The following is a 20,945-nucleotide window of genomic DNA, read 5'->3' as shown; positions in this document are numbered from 1 at the left end:
TAGCTTGAAATCGTTTTTAATAAAAATAAACTTTTACGTTGTTGCGAAATAAAACAAACCTTACAGAAAACATTTATTTTTTTATTGTTAAAAAAACATTTGAAGATAAATTGTATGTAATGATACTAGCATTTCTGGTCCGTATGTTGAAGGAAAGGTGGATTCGATGCTGTTGAAAATGATTCCGACGTATGAATTTGAATCTGTAAATATACATACGAACTTAATCCATGTAGTATAGACGGTTATATGATGCTAATAGTGAACTACATTATCGTATTTGATTGCAAATAGTGTATACTTATTTATTAGACAGCACAGTTGTAACATTGTTTTTAATTGGATAACTGTGACGTTTATATAAACGTATATACATGTACAACTGTAAAATTACGAAGTACATTTATGTTTTCTAAATAAAAGAAAGTTTGTCGTAAAAAACAACTCCATTCAATAAACATGTGAGCTATTTAGACATTTGTTGTTTTTGCTTTTTTGTTCTTATTTTGTTTTGTTTCTGTAACTTTTTGAGAAAAAAACTGAGTAATATCAAAATGTCAGTGAAAAATTATGGAGTATACAATGCAACGTAAAAGAGTCATACACCTTTAAAATTGGCCAGTGGTCAATGCTTTTTATTATATTGTTGAATAACTGTCTAAAAATAGAATGTAAACAACTGTCCAGCCTATTAATAACTACATGATGCATTGTATATCATATTATGTATAGTACAGTACTATTATTGCCTAACCTTTGTAAACACTGCAAAATAGCTTTATTTGCTTTTCATGTATATGTTTATTGTAAATATCGGACTTGTGATAATTCATAAAAAATTGAGAAATACAATTTTTGCCTACATAGGAGAATAATGCATAAAAGTTCTAGTTGACTATACATATTTGTATTTACTTTACCTTAGTTTCTCAGTTGAATTATTTTTTAAATAATAATTTTGATTGTTTTTTTGCGGATGGAGGGGGATATTCATGGTTTGGGTTAATTTTTTTAACCATTTAGGTGAAGTTGAATCTTGTTTTCTCTCTTGTGTGCGTATTTTTCAAGTCATTAAGATTTGTTGGGTTTTTTTTTTTGGTTTTTTTTTGCTGGTTTTTTTTTTTGTTGTTTTTTGTCGCTTTTTTAAAATGATTTATTTTGTCATTTTTTTTATCTTTCAAGTCATTTAATCTTTTTTTAATTCCATTAAAGAATCTTATTTACAATTACCTTTATTTTCATCTCTCGACCAACAACTTTTCTTCTCCCAATTAAATAAAAGCCTGTTTTGACTGTAGTTTGTTTAGGAAATATTACTATTACATATACTCAATACCCTATCATGTAGAATAAAAAAATCTAGAAATTAAATACTAATTTGCCCTATGGCCTTCACCTTCATAAATGAACAAAATTATCTTATTTCATAAACTAAGAACAATGATCGTTTCCTTTCTTAATAACATCCAAAATATCATTTATAATTTTAATAATATATGGAATCTACAATAACCACAATGAATGTTAGGGGTTTAGGAAATGCAAGTAAAAGAAAACAAGTCTTTCAATGGCTGAAATCCTTAAGAACGTCAATATACTTATTACAAGAAACTCATCTACCTGATAATAAAAGTTCATTTTGGAAATCTGATTGGAAGGGAGAATCTTTTTTCAGTGGTAACAATTCTAACAGTGAAGGTGTTGCAATCCTTCTTAATATAGAAGAAACATATGAAGTTATCAGCTTTAAAGAAATTGTAAAAGGACGTCTTGTAGCATTAGAACTTAACTATAAAGATCAGGATATAACAATTATAAACATATATGGACCGAATAAAGATGATGAAGCTTTTTTCAAACTTCTTGAAAACTATATTCTTGAAAATAATGATAAAAATTTCATAATTGGGGGCGATTTTAATAGAGTTCTTGATCCTACAAAGGATAAAAGAAATGGTCTTTTTGGTTCGCACCATAAATCAAGAAAAAAACTTAAAGATATTATGAAAGAATGTAACCTTATTGATATATGGAGAAAACTAAATGAAAACTCACATCAATATACATGGCGGTCAAATACCACACCAAAAATATACTGCAGACTTGACTATTTTATTGTGTCTGAGTATTTCACTAATTTAATATCTCAATGTAATATCAAACCAGGCTTTAAAACTGACCACTCGTGCGTTACCTTAAATATTAAACTTGAAAATTGTAATAGGGGACCAGGATATTTTAAACTTAATAACAGTATTCTCTTAGACAATGATTTTAAATTGATGTTAAATGAAAATATAAATGAGGCAGTAATGATAAATTCAGAAGCATCACCAGATATTCTGTGGGAACTTATCAAAGGAACAATAAGAAATACTGCAATAAAATATTCTACACATAAAAGAAAAAATGAGAACCAATTAGAAAACACTTTAATTAAAGAATTAGCTGATCTAAATAGGGCACATCAAACATTGGATAAAATTAGTAATAATAATAATTATAATACCGATAATAAGGACGAAAAAGATCTACTAGAAAGAATATCCATAAAACAAAATGAATTAGAAAATTTATATGAAAAGAAAATAAATGGTTCATTAATAAGATCAAAAGCTATCCATGTTGAAGGAAATGAAAAGAACTCAAAATATTTTGCTAATTTAGAAAAGAGACATGCTGAGAAAAAAAGTATTAAGAAACTAGTTATAAATGGTAAAGAAATTTTTGATATTGAACAGATTTTACAAGAAGAAGTGAAATATTATAAATTATTGTACACTAAAGTTCCACAGAAAGAAACAGATATTCCTTTTTTTGATGATAATACAAATAAATTATCAAATGAAGAACAAGAAATGTGTGAAGGTTTTTTAAGTGAAAATGAATGTAAAACTGCTCTTTTTGAAATGAAAAATAACAAATCACCTGGCTCTGATGGACTTACTACAGAATTTTATAAGATATTTTGGAATAAAATAAAAACATATTTTGTGAACTGTATTAATTATGCCTACAGAAAAGGTGAACTATCAGAAATTCAAAAACAAAGTATAATAACCTTAATACCTAAGGAAGGTAAAGACCAAACTTCACTTTCAAATTGGCGACCTATAAGTCTTTTAAATATTGACTATAAAATTGCTACAAAAGCAATTACTATTCGAATAAAGAAAGTATTAGATAAAATAATTAGTCATGAGCAAACGGGTTTTATGAAAGGACGCTATATAGGAGAAAATGTACGACTAATATTTGAAATAATAGAACATATTGAAAAAAATAACAAGTCTGGTCTTCTTTTCTTCTCTGATTATCAAAAAGCATTTGATAGTTTAAATCATGATTTTATTGTTCAATGTCTTCACTATTTTCAGTTTGGTGAATCTCTTATTTCATGGGTTAAACTCTTCTATAACAAAATTAATAGTGTTATTATAAATAATGGTCACATGTCAGAAAGTTTTCATATTCAACAGGGAGTAAGACAAGGATGTCCCCTTTCTTCTTCCATATTCATCATATGTATTCAACTTTTAACAAACAGGATTGCAAAAGATAATGATATTCAGGGATTTCTAATAAATAATAAAGAAATAAAACAGACATTATTTGCTGATGATGCAACATATATAAATAACGGACAAAAACATTCTTTTGAAAAACTCATTAAAGTCATTAATGAATTTGGAAATATATCTGGTCTCAAACTAAATACATCAAAATCAGTTGTATTGAAGGTTGGAGCCCTCAAAACAATAAATTTAAAATATGCAGAAAATATGAATTTCACTTGGACATCAAAACATGCGAAAACACTTGGCATAACTTTCTACACAGACTCCAAAATGAATATGCTTAACTTAGAACCAAAACTACAAGAATTTAAAACATGCTTAAAACAGTGGCAACACCGTAAACTAACATTGATGGGCAAAGTCACAGTAATTAAAACATTTGCACTACCAAAATTAATTTATCCATTTACAGTTCTTGAAAACCCACCTGACCATACTATTAAAGAATTAACAACAGCAATCTTTAACTTCTTATGGGATGGTAAAACAGATAAAATTAAGCGTAAAACTATTATAAACAACTATGATGCAGGAGGATTAAAATTAACAGATATAAAATCATTTTTAACTTCAATTAAAGCTTGCTGGGTAAAGAGATTGATTTCAAAAGCAATGGACACTGAGAAGCCTTTTTGAGAATATATTAAAACCATTTGGTGGTAAATTTATTTTTTAATGTAATCTTAGTTCTCATGATGTTTCAAGAATCTTTAAAACGAATACATTTCTAAGAGATATCTTATTTTTTTTAATTTTTCTTAATTTCATGGTTCTCTGATATAAATGGAAATGAATTTAGAAAACATATTATATGGAGCAATACTGAGATAAAATTACAACAAAAATACAATTTCCTGGAAAAATGGCATGAAAAAGGTATAAATTATATAGACCAACTCTTTGATTTTCGTACAAAAGCCTTTTATAAATTTGAACTAGCAAAACAAATTTTAAGTCTTGATACACAAGATTATTTAAAATATCATCAAATAATCTCAGCTATCCCAAAGTGCCTCAAAGAAAACATTTCAATGCATTTTCTCTATAGGAATAAAGAAGATTTTCTAATAGAAAAACTAAAAAAACAAAGTCACCAAATCAGATGTTGTATCAACTTCAAATGAATGCAATAACTGTTGAAAAACCAACTGCATCCATAAAATGGGAAAACATATTTAATGACAATGAAATAGATTGGAAACCAATATTTAATATACCTTTTAAGTCTACAATCGACACCAATCTTCGTAGTTTTCAATACAAATTTTTAATGCGTTTAGTCCCAACAAATAAATATCTTTTTAAATGCAAATTATCATCTAGCAATTTGTGTGATTTTTGTTCAATGGAGATAGAATCTATTGAACATTTAATATGGGAATGTCAGTTAGCACAAGTTTTCTGGAACAAAATTCAAACATTTTTATTCTCTAAAGGTTATGAAATACCTCTTAACTTAAGACAGGTGTGTTTCGGTATATTAAGTAAACATAACACGGTAAATTTTATCATAATTCTGTGTAAATATTTCATATTTAAAATGAAATATAGCAAAAATATACCCACTTTTGAAAAATTTATGCCATTTCTCTCTTACAGGATTAGAATTGAAAAAGAAATATCATTAATACAAGACAAGACAATCTACAAAATTTTGAAGAAAAATGGTCAAATTTCAATGAAACTTAACTTTTACAGACCCCAAAACCACACAATTTAGACATATAATTTATGCATATACAAATAGAAAAGGAAACGATCTTCAATTCTTATCTCCGTTTAGTCCATTCCTTATATTTTCTCCATTTATTTATTTATTTTTTTTTAAATATATTTTTTTACTAAGTATTAGCTTTGTAAAATATCATTATGAATGTATTTTTTTTCCAACTATCTTTTAATAGGGACATAACTAATCTTTATCTTTTCTCTCTCTTTTTTTTCTTCTCATTCTTCATCTATCTTTCCTTTCTTTATACACTTTCTTTTCTCTCTTTCTTACTTACTATGCACTTTATAGTACTATCAGTTCTTCTTAGCACTCATTTTCTTCTGTCAAAATCTTTTATAAAAAGATCTTAACATACAAATATACTTGTCATAATCTGATAACATTGAATTGACATTATTTTTTATGTATTCATTACATGTACTATGATTTGAATGTTTGTATATTTTGATTGAAAAATAAAAGAGAAAAAAAAAAGTTTGTCGTATTGTAAATTCATTAAAAAAATTCTTGACAGGTTAGATGACGGTTATTTGCAATATAACTAATCAACAATTTAAATAGTTGCATAAATGATATTGTACGTGTTTGAGGTAGATTTTATCGTAGAGAATTTTTTCCCAAGTATTCCAATATGACAGAAGAAACATCGCTGTCTAGAAGTTAATAGTTAGATTGTACAAATTATTTCGTGCATAAATATCTTCAGAGGCTTCAGAATGCATTTAGAGTCCGAGCCAGTAAAGGGAGTGATTTGATGAGTGAGGAAGCGACTGCATATATTGATGCACGAATAAAGGTTAATAAGATCTATTATTGTATTAAATAATGCATATGATTCGAAAGTTCTGGATTTCCTTATCTATTTTTTTCCATATAAAGTAATCGTTTCACGTGCTAGCTCGATGTCATTCGGCAATTTTGTTGCGGACCATTATTGCAGTAAGCGTTTTGTATACGGCTCCAAGAATCACAACGGTGCGTGTTCTCGTGATTTTCTTTCCTGCCATTGAATTGCTGCGCGTGTAGCTTGATGATATTATTAGTCGAATACGATAATAATTGCATTAATCATTGTACCGTTGTGGCTTAATGGGTTGTGCAAGTTGTTCAGTTATTACATTTTGTACTTTTATTGCAATATAGAAAAATTAAAGTGCATATGGACACGTTAATACAAGCAGCGTAGTGAGCATGTTATTAAAATGATTTTTTAGATGCAAATCTGCAATGTGCACACTTTTCGAGTTTTAGAATTTATTTTATAGTGTATCACGTAACGTGTGTCACGTAACTGTTTAAACCTGTAACTTATTAATGTTGCACAATTTAAAGTTAAACTTATAACGGTTATGCAAATTAAATTCATTTGATTTTTTAACAAAAACAATCATTGAACAGACTGAATTGTATTATCAATTTTATTTTATTTTTGAAACCACGTTTTTAACAATTTTGGCTCATTTGTGTGTATATATATATATATACCAATATATATTGACCAATGTATATATACATAATATATATATATTTGTCCATTGCTCATTAATCTCGACTGTGTTATCTTTACCATAACCTGTTGTATGCGAATGTGTGTAAAACTAAATGTTCTCAATAGCTCTGTATGAATAAAATTCACAAGGAACTAAAATCTAGCTCGTTGAAAATACCTAAAAACGAAACGAAATCTCCCTTTTTCAGGATTCGAACCAGAGTATGAACACTTACAAAGCAAACGGTGTACCTCTACGCTTTTAGGCTGGACGGATCATAAATGAATAACTGTTCAGGTGGTACATGTACCCTATTGATATAAACAAATAATGAAACGAATAGCGAACTCGAGCTGTACAAGCCATAATGAAAAAACAACACTTATCTTTTTCATTTAACTGAAAAACGGTATGCATACCTTTGTCACAGTTTAGAAAAATCTTGTTTTTGGTCTTTGCTAGCCAAGCTGGCAATGCCATGTCAGTATGGTTCGGAAAATGAATACCATTTTCGCAATCGCGTAATGATGCTTTCACGACGTCTGTAAAAAAACAAGTACAACAGTTTATGTGAGTTAAAACATTCTGGAAAAAGAATGAAGGCCCCTTAAAATAACTTAAACAATGAAAAATAGATAATGTATTTGATTAAAATGTTACAGTCTTTATATGAGAAAAAACGATACAACATCTCATGCCTGTAATATCTCCTTAAGCGTTAAAAAAGTTACCTTTTATTTGCGAAGTTTACAATAGTTACTTAACACTTAACATTATTTTTATGTTAATGAATACGTATAATTACGATATACCGGTTTTTATTATGATTTACCACAACAATTGTTTAAACCAGAATAAAAGAAGTAACCGTATCAGAACATAATTTTCTGCGCCTCGCCTGATTTATTTCTGGCATCAACAACATTAATTGGTATTAACAGAAGATGAGTGTTTTATTATTTTAGCCGAGTGGTTAAGGTCTTTGACTTCAAATCACTTACTCCCCCCCCCACACACACACAACCATAGGTGTGAATCCCTCAAGGGAATTTAGATACTTTCATGTGTGGTACTTTCCAAAATGTTAGTGGATCTACTAAGGTGAATGTTTGTGCCTGAAGAAAATGTAAGGAAGGACACTTGAGTTCCACCTCCAGTAAAGCTGGAAAGTCGGCATATACTGTTTACAGTGACGAAAACCAAATTATTTTAAAATATGATTATTTGAAGTACAGAATATTTAACTTTAAAATAAAATCATTGTTAACTTTAGTTATTTATTCGCCCGTACAGATGATTATGATTTATTCTTCATCCTTTCAATCAAAATGTATAATATCGTACATTTACACAAAAAGAAAGGTATAGAAAGATAAGTAAACTAATGGAAGTAATTGTTTGTAAGTTTACCATACATACATGTGTTATTTACTGATTCAACTATGTCTGTTTCATTTATGTTTGTCATGAATTTTTCAACGCCATCGAGTAATTCATTTGCCCCACTGCCTGTCTGAAAATAAAGTATGAAGAAATAACATAAATAAAAGGACAGATTCGGATAAATATTGTTGTTTTTTGTCTCTTAATTTTTGTTGAGTATATTTCCATTGTTTTATAGGAAAATAAACCAAATTTGCATAAATGATACGGACTTCGTGTCCAATTGATAAAAAATTTTCTTGACTTTGACTTCTTCACTTTGAGATTTGCTATCGAATTCTTACAAAGAAAACATATGTTTTTTCTGTGTTTGATACGATAGCATGTGATTTAAGTTTGGTTAGTGTTAGCGATCCCGAAAGAGATTTATATTTAAGCTAATGAATGTATTCCACAATCGAGCTTTTATCTATATAGTTGAATCTTTAAGATTTAAAAAGCATATATACCTGGTTTATTATAACAATCCAACTTTCTTTTGTATGATCCCCTAGGAGATTACTCACGATCTCCAGATATGGCTGCAATTAAATGTACAAAAACCAAATATAAAACAATGAATCAAAAATATCTCATATACATGCTTAAACCTTAAAACAAGACTATATATAGATGATATAACAAGGTCTAGTATTCACATTTTAGTTATGCATATATTAAAATATCATTAAATTAAAACAGAAGCTGAAGAAATTTCTCATCACAGATTGCCTTTTATTCAACCTAATGAAACAAAATAACCATTAAAAAATATGTATTTGAAACACAAAAGTCTTCGTTCAGACTGAAAGTTGAAGTTAAATTGTCTGAATTGTTTAACTTGAAAGCCATAGTCGTTTAGAGGTCAATATATTAAATTAAATTTATTGTACAGAGGTATGCTGTTTCATAATATTTCCCATCTAGCTTATAGAATGAATATTTAAATATCAAGATGTCACGATTTACAGTTTAACCTCACGTTTACCTTTAGACTTTCATCTGTCAAGGACTTTGGGTCATTTAAATCCACGCCTCCTGCAAGTTTTGTAATCATTTTCAAGATCATTATTATTCTTTCAGATGGTACCGTTTCATTATTTTCTTTAAAAACAGTTGTTGCGTTCTTTAGTTGATTTAAAACGTACACTTTATCATAATCTGACGAGTTAATGAACTGAAATATATAAAGATATCCTTTATAGTACGCCACCTTGTGTTTACCTGATATATTTTATCATTATTTATTTTGTATTTTTTGAGGATCAAAATTGACAAAGTTCCATTACATTTATTCCTGCTGATCATCAACTTAATGCCAACTTTTTTAATGAAACATTGACTTTACATATACGAAATTGATCTTTTTGAAAACAAAGATTTTGTTTACTTTTCAATATAATACTATGTATCAATATTTACATAACAAATCGCAAAATTATTATCATAATACTAAGTTTAAATATATAATATTTCTCAGAATTTATATACAGTTTTCAATTTACAATAATACGTAATACTTTACAAGATACGAAACGGTTTCCTGCATAATGTTTATATATATGTCCAATTGTCTTTTACATTGTATAGACTTCATTCATAAAAACACAAATAATAATAATACAAGAATAGTTAAGGTTACGATTTTGCTATGTTAATGAGGACAAACCTGGTCATACAAAGCATCAATTGACACATTTGTTTTCAAACGTTCCTTTTGTTTATCCGTTGGTCGATACTCACATTCCCTCGCAACTTTAACAGAAATGTTAGATATGTAGACATATATATCATAATACTTTATTACAACTTTATAACGACTTTCAAATGTCATTATTCAACTAATACTCTGATGAATAACTATGAAGAAACGAAAAAACTATAAAATTTCGTGGACAATATTCTAAAACTGATAAGTTAACGGTCTTTACAGAAGTTAACTTAGAAGATAACATACATACATACAAACATACATACACGCACGCACGCACGCACGCACGCACCAACGCACACACACTTACACACACACACGCACACACACATACATACATACATACATACATACATGCTTAGGTGGAACGTCGCTATATGACCTATACTGTGTCAATGTGACGTAAAACCCCCCAAAAAAACAAGAACAAAACATACATGCATTTTTTGCAGATTCATCTTCTGCATTCATGATACTTTTAAAGCCATCGATTACTTTATTTGCGCCTTTGCCTGTCTGAAAATGCAAAAAGTATAAAAAAGGTAAGTGTGAAATGTTTATTAATCACAAAAGTAATAAAAGGGTATGTATCGATAACAAATGATAAATGTAATAACTTTGTTTTGATTGCTAAAAGTGATATTACTATATATAATAAATCATGCAAGAATATATACGAAAAGTACATAGATGATAAGGGTCTTTAGCAAAACGGATTCCTTCTCTTTTTCCAATAGGAAGATATCCGTTATCTCTCTTTTTCAGGAATTGTCATCTTGGTCAAGCATGTATGATAGATTCACGTTGAACAAAATATTCGTTAATTGACATTAAATTTATATACTTTTAAAAATGAAAAACAAGCATTGATACCTGGTTTATTATATCAATCCAACTGTAAAATGTATGATCCCCTAAGAGATTATTCATGATCTCCAGATATGGCTGCAATAACAAGCAATATAAAACAATGAATCATGAAAGTCACATATTATTTACCATAATGCGTTTTCTTTGATAATCAATAACATAGATAAAATAAAGTTTTGCTTTTAAAATATATCTTAAGTCACGTTTCTTTTTTACAAAAGTTTGGTATGCCTCCCGTAAACAAGATTTGTAACCGGTCTAGTCTTTTGACTAAAAGGTCTAGTTTTTGTTTGTATTACTATCTTAACATTACTGAACTATTCGTTAGTTATCAGTTCATAAAAGAAGATCATTTGACCATTATATCCATACAGATAATATAAAAAAAAAATTCAATTTCTTGTAATTGCATTAAATCAATAATAATTATGGAATCTTTAACAAGTCATACAGTATCTAGGTAGGCAGATATTTCTTTATGTCTTGAAATATCTTAAGTCTGTTTGTTATAGCATTCAAATAAATGAGAGATAACCAGCCATATTTGATGCTTTAATTTATAAGTGATGCATAATAAGCGAGTGATATATTATAAAAAGAAACAGAAAAAATAATTGATTTGCTGTATTCAATTTTATTAATTTCAATTTAATCATTAATGAGCTGTGTTATGACAAAACCAACATAATGGGTTTGCGACCAGCATGGATCCAGACCAGCTTGCGCCTCCGCGCAGTCTGATCAGGATCTATGCTGTTCGCTTACAACCCTATAACAAGTAGTGAAACTGATAGCGAACAGCATGGATCCTGATCAGACTGCGCGGATGCGCAGGCTGGTCTATCCTGATCAGACTGCGCGGATGCGCAGGCTGGTCTGGATTCATGCTGGTCGCAAACCAACTAGGTCGCAAACCAACTAGAGTGACACGACTCAATTTTTTGTTTTGTACAATATATCTTCGCAGCTGGTATATATTTACCTTCAGACTGTCTTCTGTTAATGCCTTTGAGTTGTTTAAATCCATACTTTCAGCAAGTTTTGACATCATTTTCACGACATTAGTTAGTCTGTCGGATGGTAACGTTTCATTGTTTGCTTTATATGCATATGTTGCATTCTTTAGTTGCTTTAAAACATTCACTGGGTCATAATCTGACGAGTTAAACACCTGAAAATGTATTAATAAAGCTAGGTTATTGTCTAGTAACTTAAACTTATATTTATGTATTTATTTAAAACGTCATATCTTCAATTTTACATGGAATGCTTTTTAATCCATGAGAAATGACTTTGTTATGAACCTCTTAAATGATCTAAAAATCAAATGATTCAGAAACAAAAATTAATGTATCGGCAATTCAAAGTTCAATATTTCAAACTGTATTTTTACAGAGTAACAGAGGATATTGTATATTGACAAATATAACTTTTTGAAAAATAGTTTTTTATTGTTTTCTATTTTAACTGCCACAAATAAAGTAGTCACAATGAACAGATTAGTTTGTTGTGTAAGAGAAGCCTGACCTTATCGTATAGGTCTTCAAATGACACATTTGATTTCACATACTCCTTTTTCTTATCCTTTTGTAGATACTCGCAATTTCTCGACACTTGATCTGAAAGTAAATTCCAAAATCATCGACAATTTGAACATTTCATTCAAAAGCATTGTGTTAGTCATAGCCTACTATGTAAGTGTAATGGTCAAAGGTATTAAAATATCGCTCGCTCTTGAGCAAATTTCGATGCCAATATTTCAAAACTGAGAAGTGAATTGTATGTTGGCTAGATATTCACTACCTTAATAAACCTTTATATTATCGTCTTAAGCCCAGACTTTCGTACCGTACCTAGATATATATGTATCTAAAATCTTTTTCCAATATGGTGTTTACATAACTAAATGCTGCATTTCCTAAATACCTTAAATGTTATTTACTTTCGGTTTTTCCCAATCATTTCTTATTTTTCTTTTTCTCTGCATTGAATGTTATTTACTTTCGGTTTTTCCCAATCATTTCTTATTTTTCTTTTTCTCTGCATTGAAATTTGATGAAAACATGATATATAATATGGTAATGTATTTACTTTTTTTACCTTTACCTATTTTCGTGTGTTATTAAGTTTAATAATTGCCAACTTATCTCTTTCTATTTTTTTTTCATTTCATTCTGACCAAATGTTTGAGAAGAAAGCCACATCCCGAACAAATTATTTGCATGTTAAACTGTACTTCTTTAGAAAAAAAAATCTTATTTCGTCTTTCTTTAATCTTTTGATAAGTGTACCTTAAGGTACTTCGTAGCTCATAAGGCATAGCTTCGGATTTGAAATCCATAGAGTGCTTGTTCGATCCTCAACCGAGGCGTAATTTCGCAAACAGAAATGATCTCGGACATTGAGTCCAATGGTCAGTTGTCTCTCATCGATGATTCAGAAATCATTTAGGATAAGAAGTCGCTTACTGAGCTACTCAGGAATGACATTTGGTGGACCAGTTGTCGAGATATGACCAAAAGCGGGTGAAATTCGGCGTTCAACGAAATTAACAATTAAAGAGGAAAAGTAAAAGTTTTACCTATAGGTAGTGAAAAGTTGAGAAGTTCCTCGCCCCCAAGATACTTTTGGGTTTCATCTGGAAAACATTTTCATTACACGGAGTTACATCATATTTAAAGTTTCCCATAACTTTTTCATTCAATGAAAAATGTTACTTTTAAAAATTAGCCTTACAATCATAACTGTATTACGAGCAAAATACTTAATTACTAATCACAAATTATTATATTGATCTCATTCACTGCAAAAAGTTATTCTTCTTCCCGACAAAAAGAAAATATTGATTCTGTATAAGTAAGTCATTGTTTGTAACTAGAAAGAATGATAGACTTGCAAAAACGAAGACTATAATTATTTTCATTTACGATACATACTTTTTTCACAGATCGATGGATATTTATCTTTGCAATCAGTGATTGCCCATCCTTTGTTCAAGATGATACACTGGGACTCGTTAGCCGGGATATCAGGATCAAATGCACTTGATGACATTACTGATCGGGTTTCCGGATTATAAACATTCGGTGATCCTATCCAAAAATTCTTCTCACAAACGTCTGAAAAGGAGATATGTTGGGGAAATTTGACAAATGTGCCATTCTTATCTGATGGTTTGTAGCACTCAGGTTGATTGTGTAAATTTGTATTTATTTAAGCCCACTGGGCGAGTGTTAGTACTACTTAACACAATCAGCAAGAGCACATCATTGTTCGTGTTATTTCATACATTTTGTCAAATGCGTTAACCTTGAAAAAACAAAGGCATATTTTCCTGTATAACAAGGGTATAAATATAATGTCAAAACACATTTGTGACTTAACAACTCGAGCATGTAAGGCATGTTATAAGGAAATTCTATTCAGTATGATGAAATTATATAATAAACCATGTTTTTCTCTGTCTATAACACCCAAGTTCCCTGCATGGCGAACCTTGGATCTTCTTCCAAGAGGAAATAAAGCCGGAAAATCACCATATGAGCTTTGTAGTGCCGCTGTGACTTGCAATCCAACAAACAAACAAATATTTAGAGACTAATGGTTTTAATTGAAATAGTTATAAATTCACAATTTAAGCCTTTTTAATACTTAAAATAACTTATCTATAAAGCTAATAACTGAGAATTGGCTACACAACTGCTAATTATTTTTTTCTTTCCAACTTTAAATCATCAGACACCTAGTTTTAATGACTCAAGGATCGGGATCAAGACCAGAGACAGATGTTACAATATGTCTTCAGTGTTTACTGTGTTTGTTGGCCTTTATCCTGAATTTGATCCTTATTTTGAACAAGTTTTTCATGTAACTTGTATAATTTCTATTCATAATGCTATTCATAAATTATATCCAAAATATATATCTTTCTACATGTTGTAAAGGTACAATACTATTTAAGCAAAATGTAATCAAACTGAAGGTGTGTTTTATGCAGCAATTAAAAATAAAACAATATAATTTCATCCTGATTCTGAGTTTTTATTTTTTGACACGGAGCCAGCAGAACGTAATCGTTCTTTTTTATGAACACAATTGTGTCTTAATCTTTCCGCTAAAGATACCCATGTGTTTGTTTGATAGTCATTCAAGTGTATATCGAAAGAAAAAATTTTCCCTTTCAGAAAAATATAAATAAAAAGGGTTCAAAAAATTTTTATTATTTTTACCGATTTTCTTTTTCATAAAAGTTGATTTTTTTTGTATAAAAATCTTTTCCAATATATGAAAGAAAAATTTTATAAAAATTATTAAAAATTTAATTAAGTTTTATTTTTGTGAAAATCACGTATTCCTTTGAAATTTTTTCCCGATACGTTCCTATTGTCACCAGACGTGTTCCAATGGTTTCGCAATGTATCTGTTATAAAAATTACGAGATTTTTTTAATATAGTGCCCCAAATGAGATCATAATAGTTAAACCACAACAACAAAATGAATAAGTCTATTAATCGTTTTACTTGTTTCGGAAGTATGTTAATTAAAATTGTGGTATTGTGCTTCCGTTCAAGTTATATATTTCAAAACATGCTTGCATAAAAACTGACTACGCAAGTAACCATTACGAAAATAGCTGAATGCAAAGATGCCACTCCCATCTCCCCCGGTTGTTTTATTATAAAACATAACTGTCCTAGTTTTATTATAAAAATATATCTGTCATATTACAATGCACACATGAAAAGCGTGCCAAAATGCGGAATCTTTTATATGTATACGTATATTGTAATGCAATGATAACAATAAAATGCCCCTTCTGCACACAAACATCTCCACAGACGTCCTCTGACGTATTAAAATATGGCCTCGTGTTTCTGCAGATATCAATTCACAATCACGTGCATTAACCCTTTTGGGAAATATAAGAGTTGGTGATGAATTGGAAAAATAAAGAAATCGGAGAAAATAATAATTACATGCGAAGTATGCATATCAAAAAGTCAAATAACGAAGTATTAGAAAGATATATCTGTAAAGACGACTATAACCCCTGTCGCAGTTGATATTTTATCTTTCAACGACCTTTTTATAATTTCTTGACCTTAGACACAACATGTGAATTTTTATATTTGACATTCAAAAATGACCAAGAACATAGCTTTTGCTGAACCTCTTCCAAATTTAGAGGCATGTCTTAGCCCTGAAGTAGTGACGAAGTAATTTATCGTAGACCTACGAAAAAGGTGGCTTTTTGTACAAGGTGTGGCACTGTTTAATTTTTCAGCAGTTTAAATTTTATTGTGAAAAAAAACGAAAATATTACGTATGGACAGATTTATAAAAGAAGGACAACTAGACAGACAGACTGGATGGGCAACTCTTATGACCCCTCTCCTTGCTGGGAATTAAAAATACATTATTTATCTTAAGAAAATCTAGATTTCATCCGTACATACATCTTTCCCCTTTTTGATATTACCTTTGACGAATACCAGGTCCTTGGTACCCGTGACAGTAAATACCTTGAATCCTTGAATGCGAACCAGCCCTCGTTGCAGTCTGAAAGAATTGCTTATATTAACATATTAAGTATTACATGTATAGTAATTTGACATGTTATTTCATCTATGATTTATGAGAGAAAAAGCAGAACTATATTGACCTAAGAAGAAAAGAATTCAGTCCAAAAAAGAACATAGTTTGCTTAAATGAATTTTAAGATTGTCTCCCCTTCTGCAATGGTGTCATATTTTGATAATGAACACGGAAATCAAGTTTGAAGTAAATTACTCGTACCTGGATAGATTTAACAATAAAGGTAGCAAATGTGTAAAAGGGGCATAACTTTGAAATAAATAATTTTACGATTATCTGTCTTTGTGAAATTGCGTCCTTTTTGGCGATAAATATGGAAATCAAGTTTGAAGTCATTATTTTTTTGGATTTAATGCCACCGAGAGGGTTATGACAGAGCTCTACTATCTTCCTTCGACAAGTGGAGCTTAAATGACATTTTTTGTCACAAACTATTTTGAATTACTTCTATCTAAATACTTAGATAAACATGTAAGATACTGATCTGAAAAAAATGAATATTTTTCATGATAAATAATGTGGTGAATTTGAATATAAATAAATTTGAATCCAAACAGGCAAATAGAAATTCAACAGCACATCAAATCACTATAAAATTTCATAATACAGGTTCAGTATCTATATAATAATGATGATAGTAACATTCTGCCTTTCCGAATGTAAATGATGAGTGCACATGTAAAAAGTAAAATTAACTTAGCATTTTGCCATAATTGTTTTCAACTTAATATTTTGCTCAACGGAGCAGTCTTGTTAATAATATTAGTATTTTTATATCATATCCTAAACATTTTTCACTTTCAATTACTGGTCAATTACCATTAAATATCGTACAATGTCGAATAATTTCACTTTAACACGTGTTTGTCAATATACTTTTCTTCTAACTATTTAATGATAAATAGAAAAGCTCGCAAAGGCAACAACACATTAAGACGTTCACTTGATTATTATCTGGAAGAAAAATGACATTTATTATATAAGTACTATATGGAATGTCAATGTTCTAAACATAACACTTACGCGATTGTGTTGAGCTATCATTTTTGGTTAATGGTTTTACTAAACCGGAACGACTAACAGTTTTATCTGCAAAGAATTGAAAGAACATGATTTATTTATTCTCTGCGGAATATTTAAACGCTGTTTGCTTATCACATCGTGCATAACAAATTACGCAGAAATGTGAAAATAACGTAAAAGTAACGCCGAATCTGTGCAACAGTATTGACAAAACGAATAACACAGTAAGTAAACGAACGAAAATATTTTATTCTAATTCAAAGAAATGAGTTAGCGCATACGGCTGCTACGACATTATACTTTAACCAGCATAAATTAATTTTTCAGAAGTATGTTAACTTCTTTTGATCATTCGTGAGAAAGACAACCTGATTACCGTTTTGAAGGTGACTTTTGTGTTTCGTCAAATAAATATATTCATATAACAAATTTAAAACATTATTTTTTTCATAGTTTGTCTACCTAAGACATTTGTCAAGTTGCAAGTGTCGTATAACAATAGAATGAAGCTTGTTAAAAAAGATTTCGTTTGCTATTTTTAATGAGATAACCGCAGTTGATTCAGTGTTTCATTCACGAATTCGGCGTTACCTCATAAAAATGGTCTTAATTGCGTTTTATCTGCTAAATTAAGTGTAATATGACACATGTAGATTGGAAAAGGTCTCAGGTACACCGAATATAACATGCATTACATTGTATGTATTTAATTTGATGTTGTTAAAATTTTGTTCTGTTCTGTTCTGATTTTGAGTATAGATACGATAGCGCGCTCATTGTATACCAAATTGTATATCCGACTTAGGACATGATAGATATATAATTATTACATATAAATCATTCTTTATTTTCATGAATACTGTTTGATATATGCGTGTATGTAATTACTATTAATTTTATAGTACTTATTTATCATGTAGACAGAAACTTACTAACGTAAGCCCTGTTACGTTCTTAAAAAACTGGCCTTCGTCCTTCCCATGGACCTTCTGTTATCTTATTGGTTAATAATAAACATCAAGTTTTTAGTATATTTAATTATTTATACTACAGAACTGGTATGTTCTAGCACAAACTTAGCGTTTATGTAACTAGGTACAATATTGAGTATTGCCATTCTTTGTCTTTCTCTGTGTGTTCGTTGGCCTGATATATCGTCGATCTTACTTAAGGTCAATTATTTCTTGCCATGGATAGCAAACCAGATATTACCATTCCCACATTATTTCTTAATCACAGTTGAGCAAAGACTCCAGTCCTAAATCAATCATAACGGAAAATGTCCGCATAAACCGAGAGTGTTTTGACATGGTACAAGGTATTTTCATATTAAAGAACCTCCATGATATTCATGTTACCATAAAAAAATACAATTTGAAAATTAACTGATTTTTTTAAAAAGTAGCTTACTTGTCTCACAAATGTGAAAGAATTGTCGACTACACTCAGCTGTTTCTGCCAACCATTGGTCTTTCTCATTGCCGTTTATCAACGAAGGGCATCCGTCTATGTTTTCACTGGCATGTCTCCTTTCTTTCACTGTTGAACCGTCAACCCACGTGAAGTTGCCAATTGTCGTATTGTTCCATGTACCAATCCAAATGTTGGCGTTATCGAACGACCCCAACATTAATTGATCTGTTTTGATTGTTATATCATGCTACTTTAAATACTTATATAACAATCAGTTTAGTTTTTATATAAGAGAATTACATACACACGTACGAACGTACACTGACTTTAAATAAAAACCTTTCATTTCATTCGTTTGTTATTCAAATGTTAATAAATTCGATAAAATCATTGTTATGTTTATTTTGATCAATTATTGAATATCTTGCAAATCTGTGATGTTTACATTTAGCTTGAAACAATGGTTCTACCTACGGCTTGAGCTGATTAAATAACTGTTGAGTCTTTACCAACACAAATTTAAATATTTAAGTGAAATAGGAGCGTTAGAAGAAATTTGAAATAATCATATTTACCCGATAACATTGTCATTAGGAAATCTATTTCCTCTGTAGTGTCAGCTTGAACTAAAACAGACCCTTCAGATTCGCAGTACATCTATATAATACAGATTTATAGTTACACTGATAAAACGTGAACAATGTTCATATTTAGCCAACTATTATCCGTGTGTGCCGGATTTTATGTAGAAATGACAAAGCTATATATATTTTAATTGTTCACAATTTACGTCGAATCAATTACAGTACAGTTAATTAACAAAATTATAAAAAAAAACTATCAGAAATTAATACTAAACAAATGTTGCAAAAATGTTTGATATATATTGTAGCAAGAAATTACGTACTAGTAGTATTTGATAAATATATTTTACCTTTGAGGAAGACCAATCTCTCTTGTCAAGGGACAAGTGATAGCAGGAGTCTGCAAAGGATTTCCATCCGTCTTTGCAATCTGTAATAAAATATTAGTTGAATAAAATACTACGAGAGATAATTACATGTTATTGTTTTAGTAAAATAAGAAATTTATAATTGAATTTACTTAGCTATCAATTTGTACCGATATTACAAAAATGTCATGAATATAAAGAATAAATATTAGTTTGTTTTAAAGACATGCGAGAAAATTGATCTAACCCGCAATTTGTTTATTGTATTTTATATATAAATTGCAGTTAACGTATATCTTTGAAAACGAATAATTTATAAATAAATACCATGTAGATACACTGCATATATCAAAATTACAAAACAAAGAATATATTTAAACAAATTCCGAAACATTTTCCTCGAACAATTGTCACAATATATTAAAATTGCGTGTGTGTGTTTTTAGGCAAAATAATTCTTATATGCCACATCTATTACAGCAACTAATTCATATGATATATTATAAAGATGATATCAATGTGCAATTAGTGATTACATTTTGTTTGAAACCTGCACATTAGCGAAATTGTCTACAAACTACAATAACTAAGCAAAGGTCTCTTTGAGCAATTTCCTGTTCTAGCCTTTTGTACAACCATTATATCTACTATAATGACTTGATACTAGTTTTTGATAAAAACGTGAGTGTCAAGATTTGCAGATATCTCATGAGTGAGGTAGCACTCCACTGTATACTTCAAGTTCCTGCCATCAATGTGCTACAAGCAATACGTCTGATAATTCTGATCCCAAACTACACAACCTGGAAAAAGAAAGGACATTTTAAGAGCACATAATTATATGACATAAGAATGCAAATTTACAATGAAATGATCCCATCTGCAATAGTGAGACAGTCAAAAAAGTTTATACCACTGAAACCCAAAATCTATTATTTTCCGAGACCAAAATCAATACATTTCGTCCCCCTTGCAAAAAATACCTGCACATATACAGGCTAAAATAACACCGTTGCTGATTTAACAACTCCCAGTAAATGCAAAATATGATAAAGAAATGGTGTTTTGCCTTGTTACTATTTTGCTACTGCTTAAACTGTGTTCATATTATCACATGATAATAAAATGGACGTCAAAAACTTCAATGAGGGATGCTTG

At 29.6% G+C, this 20,945-nt stretch overlaps 2 protein-coding genes across 2 annotated transcripts in view; both read right to left on the bottom strand.

Annotated features, from left to right (window-relative positions):
• LOC132719498 (adhesion G-protein coupled receptor D1-like) overlaps positions 1 to 20,945 on the bottom strand; it is a 48,346-nt gene that overhangs the window by 12,949 nt on the left and 14,452 nt on the right. The window lies entirely within an intron of this gene.
• LOC132719485 (uncharacterized) lies at positions 88 to 20,255 on the bottom strand. The gene is made up of 20 exons (XM_060703255.1): positions 20,115 to 20,255; positions 19,770 to 19,849; positions 19,411 to 19,492; positions 18,833 to 19,060; positions 17,423 to 17,488; positions 16,284 to 16,363; positions 15,152 to 15,223; positions 14,113 to 14,137; positions 13,740 to 13,922; positions 13,385 to 13,441; positions 12,331 to 12,422; positions 11,786 to 11,974; positions 10,807 to 10,878; positions 10,371 to 10,449; positions 9,892 to 9,977; positions 9,211 to 9,399; positions 8,693 to 8,764; positions 8,220 to 8,313; positions 7,220 to 7,342; positions 88 to 203 (listed from the first exon to the last, which is right to left on the bottom strand). Exons 1-20 carry the CDS (start codon positions 20,179 to 20,181, stop codon positions 88 to 90), a joined length of 2,052 nt encoding a protein of 683 aa, XP_060559238.1. The 5' UTR covers positions 20,182 to 20,255.

This window comes from Ruditapes philippinarum, unplaced genomic scaffold (genome assembly GCF_026571515.1).
Source record: "Ruditapes philippinarum isolate M1 unplaced genomic scaffold, ASM2657151v2 ctg378_1_1_1_1, whole genome shotgun sequence".
Taxonomy (NCBI): domain Eukaryota; kingdom Metazoa; phylum Mollusca; class Bivalvia; order Venerida; family Veneridae; genus Ruditapes; species Ruditapes philippinarum.
The sequence above is the reverse complement of the archived record's forward strand: the minus strand, read 5'-3'. Positions and strand labels throughout refer to the sequence as shown.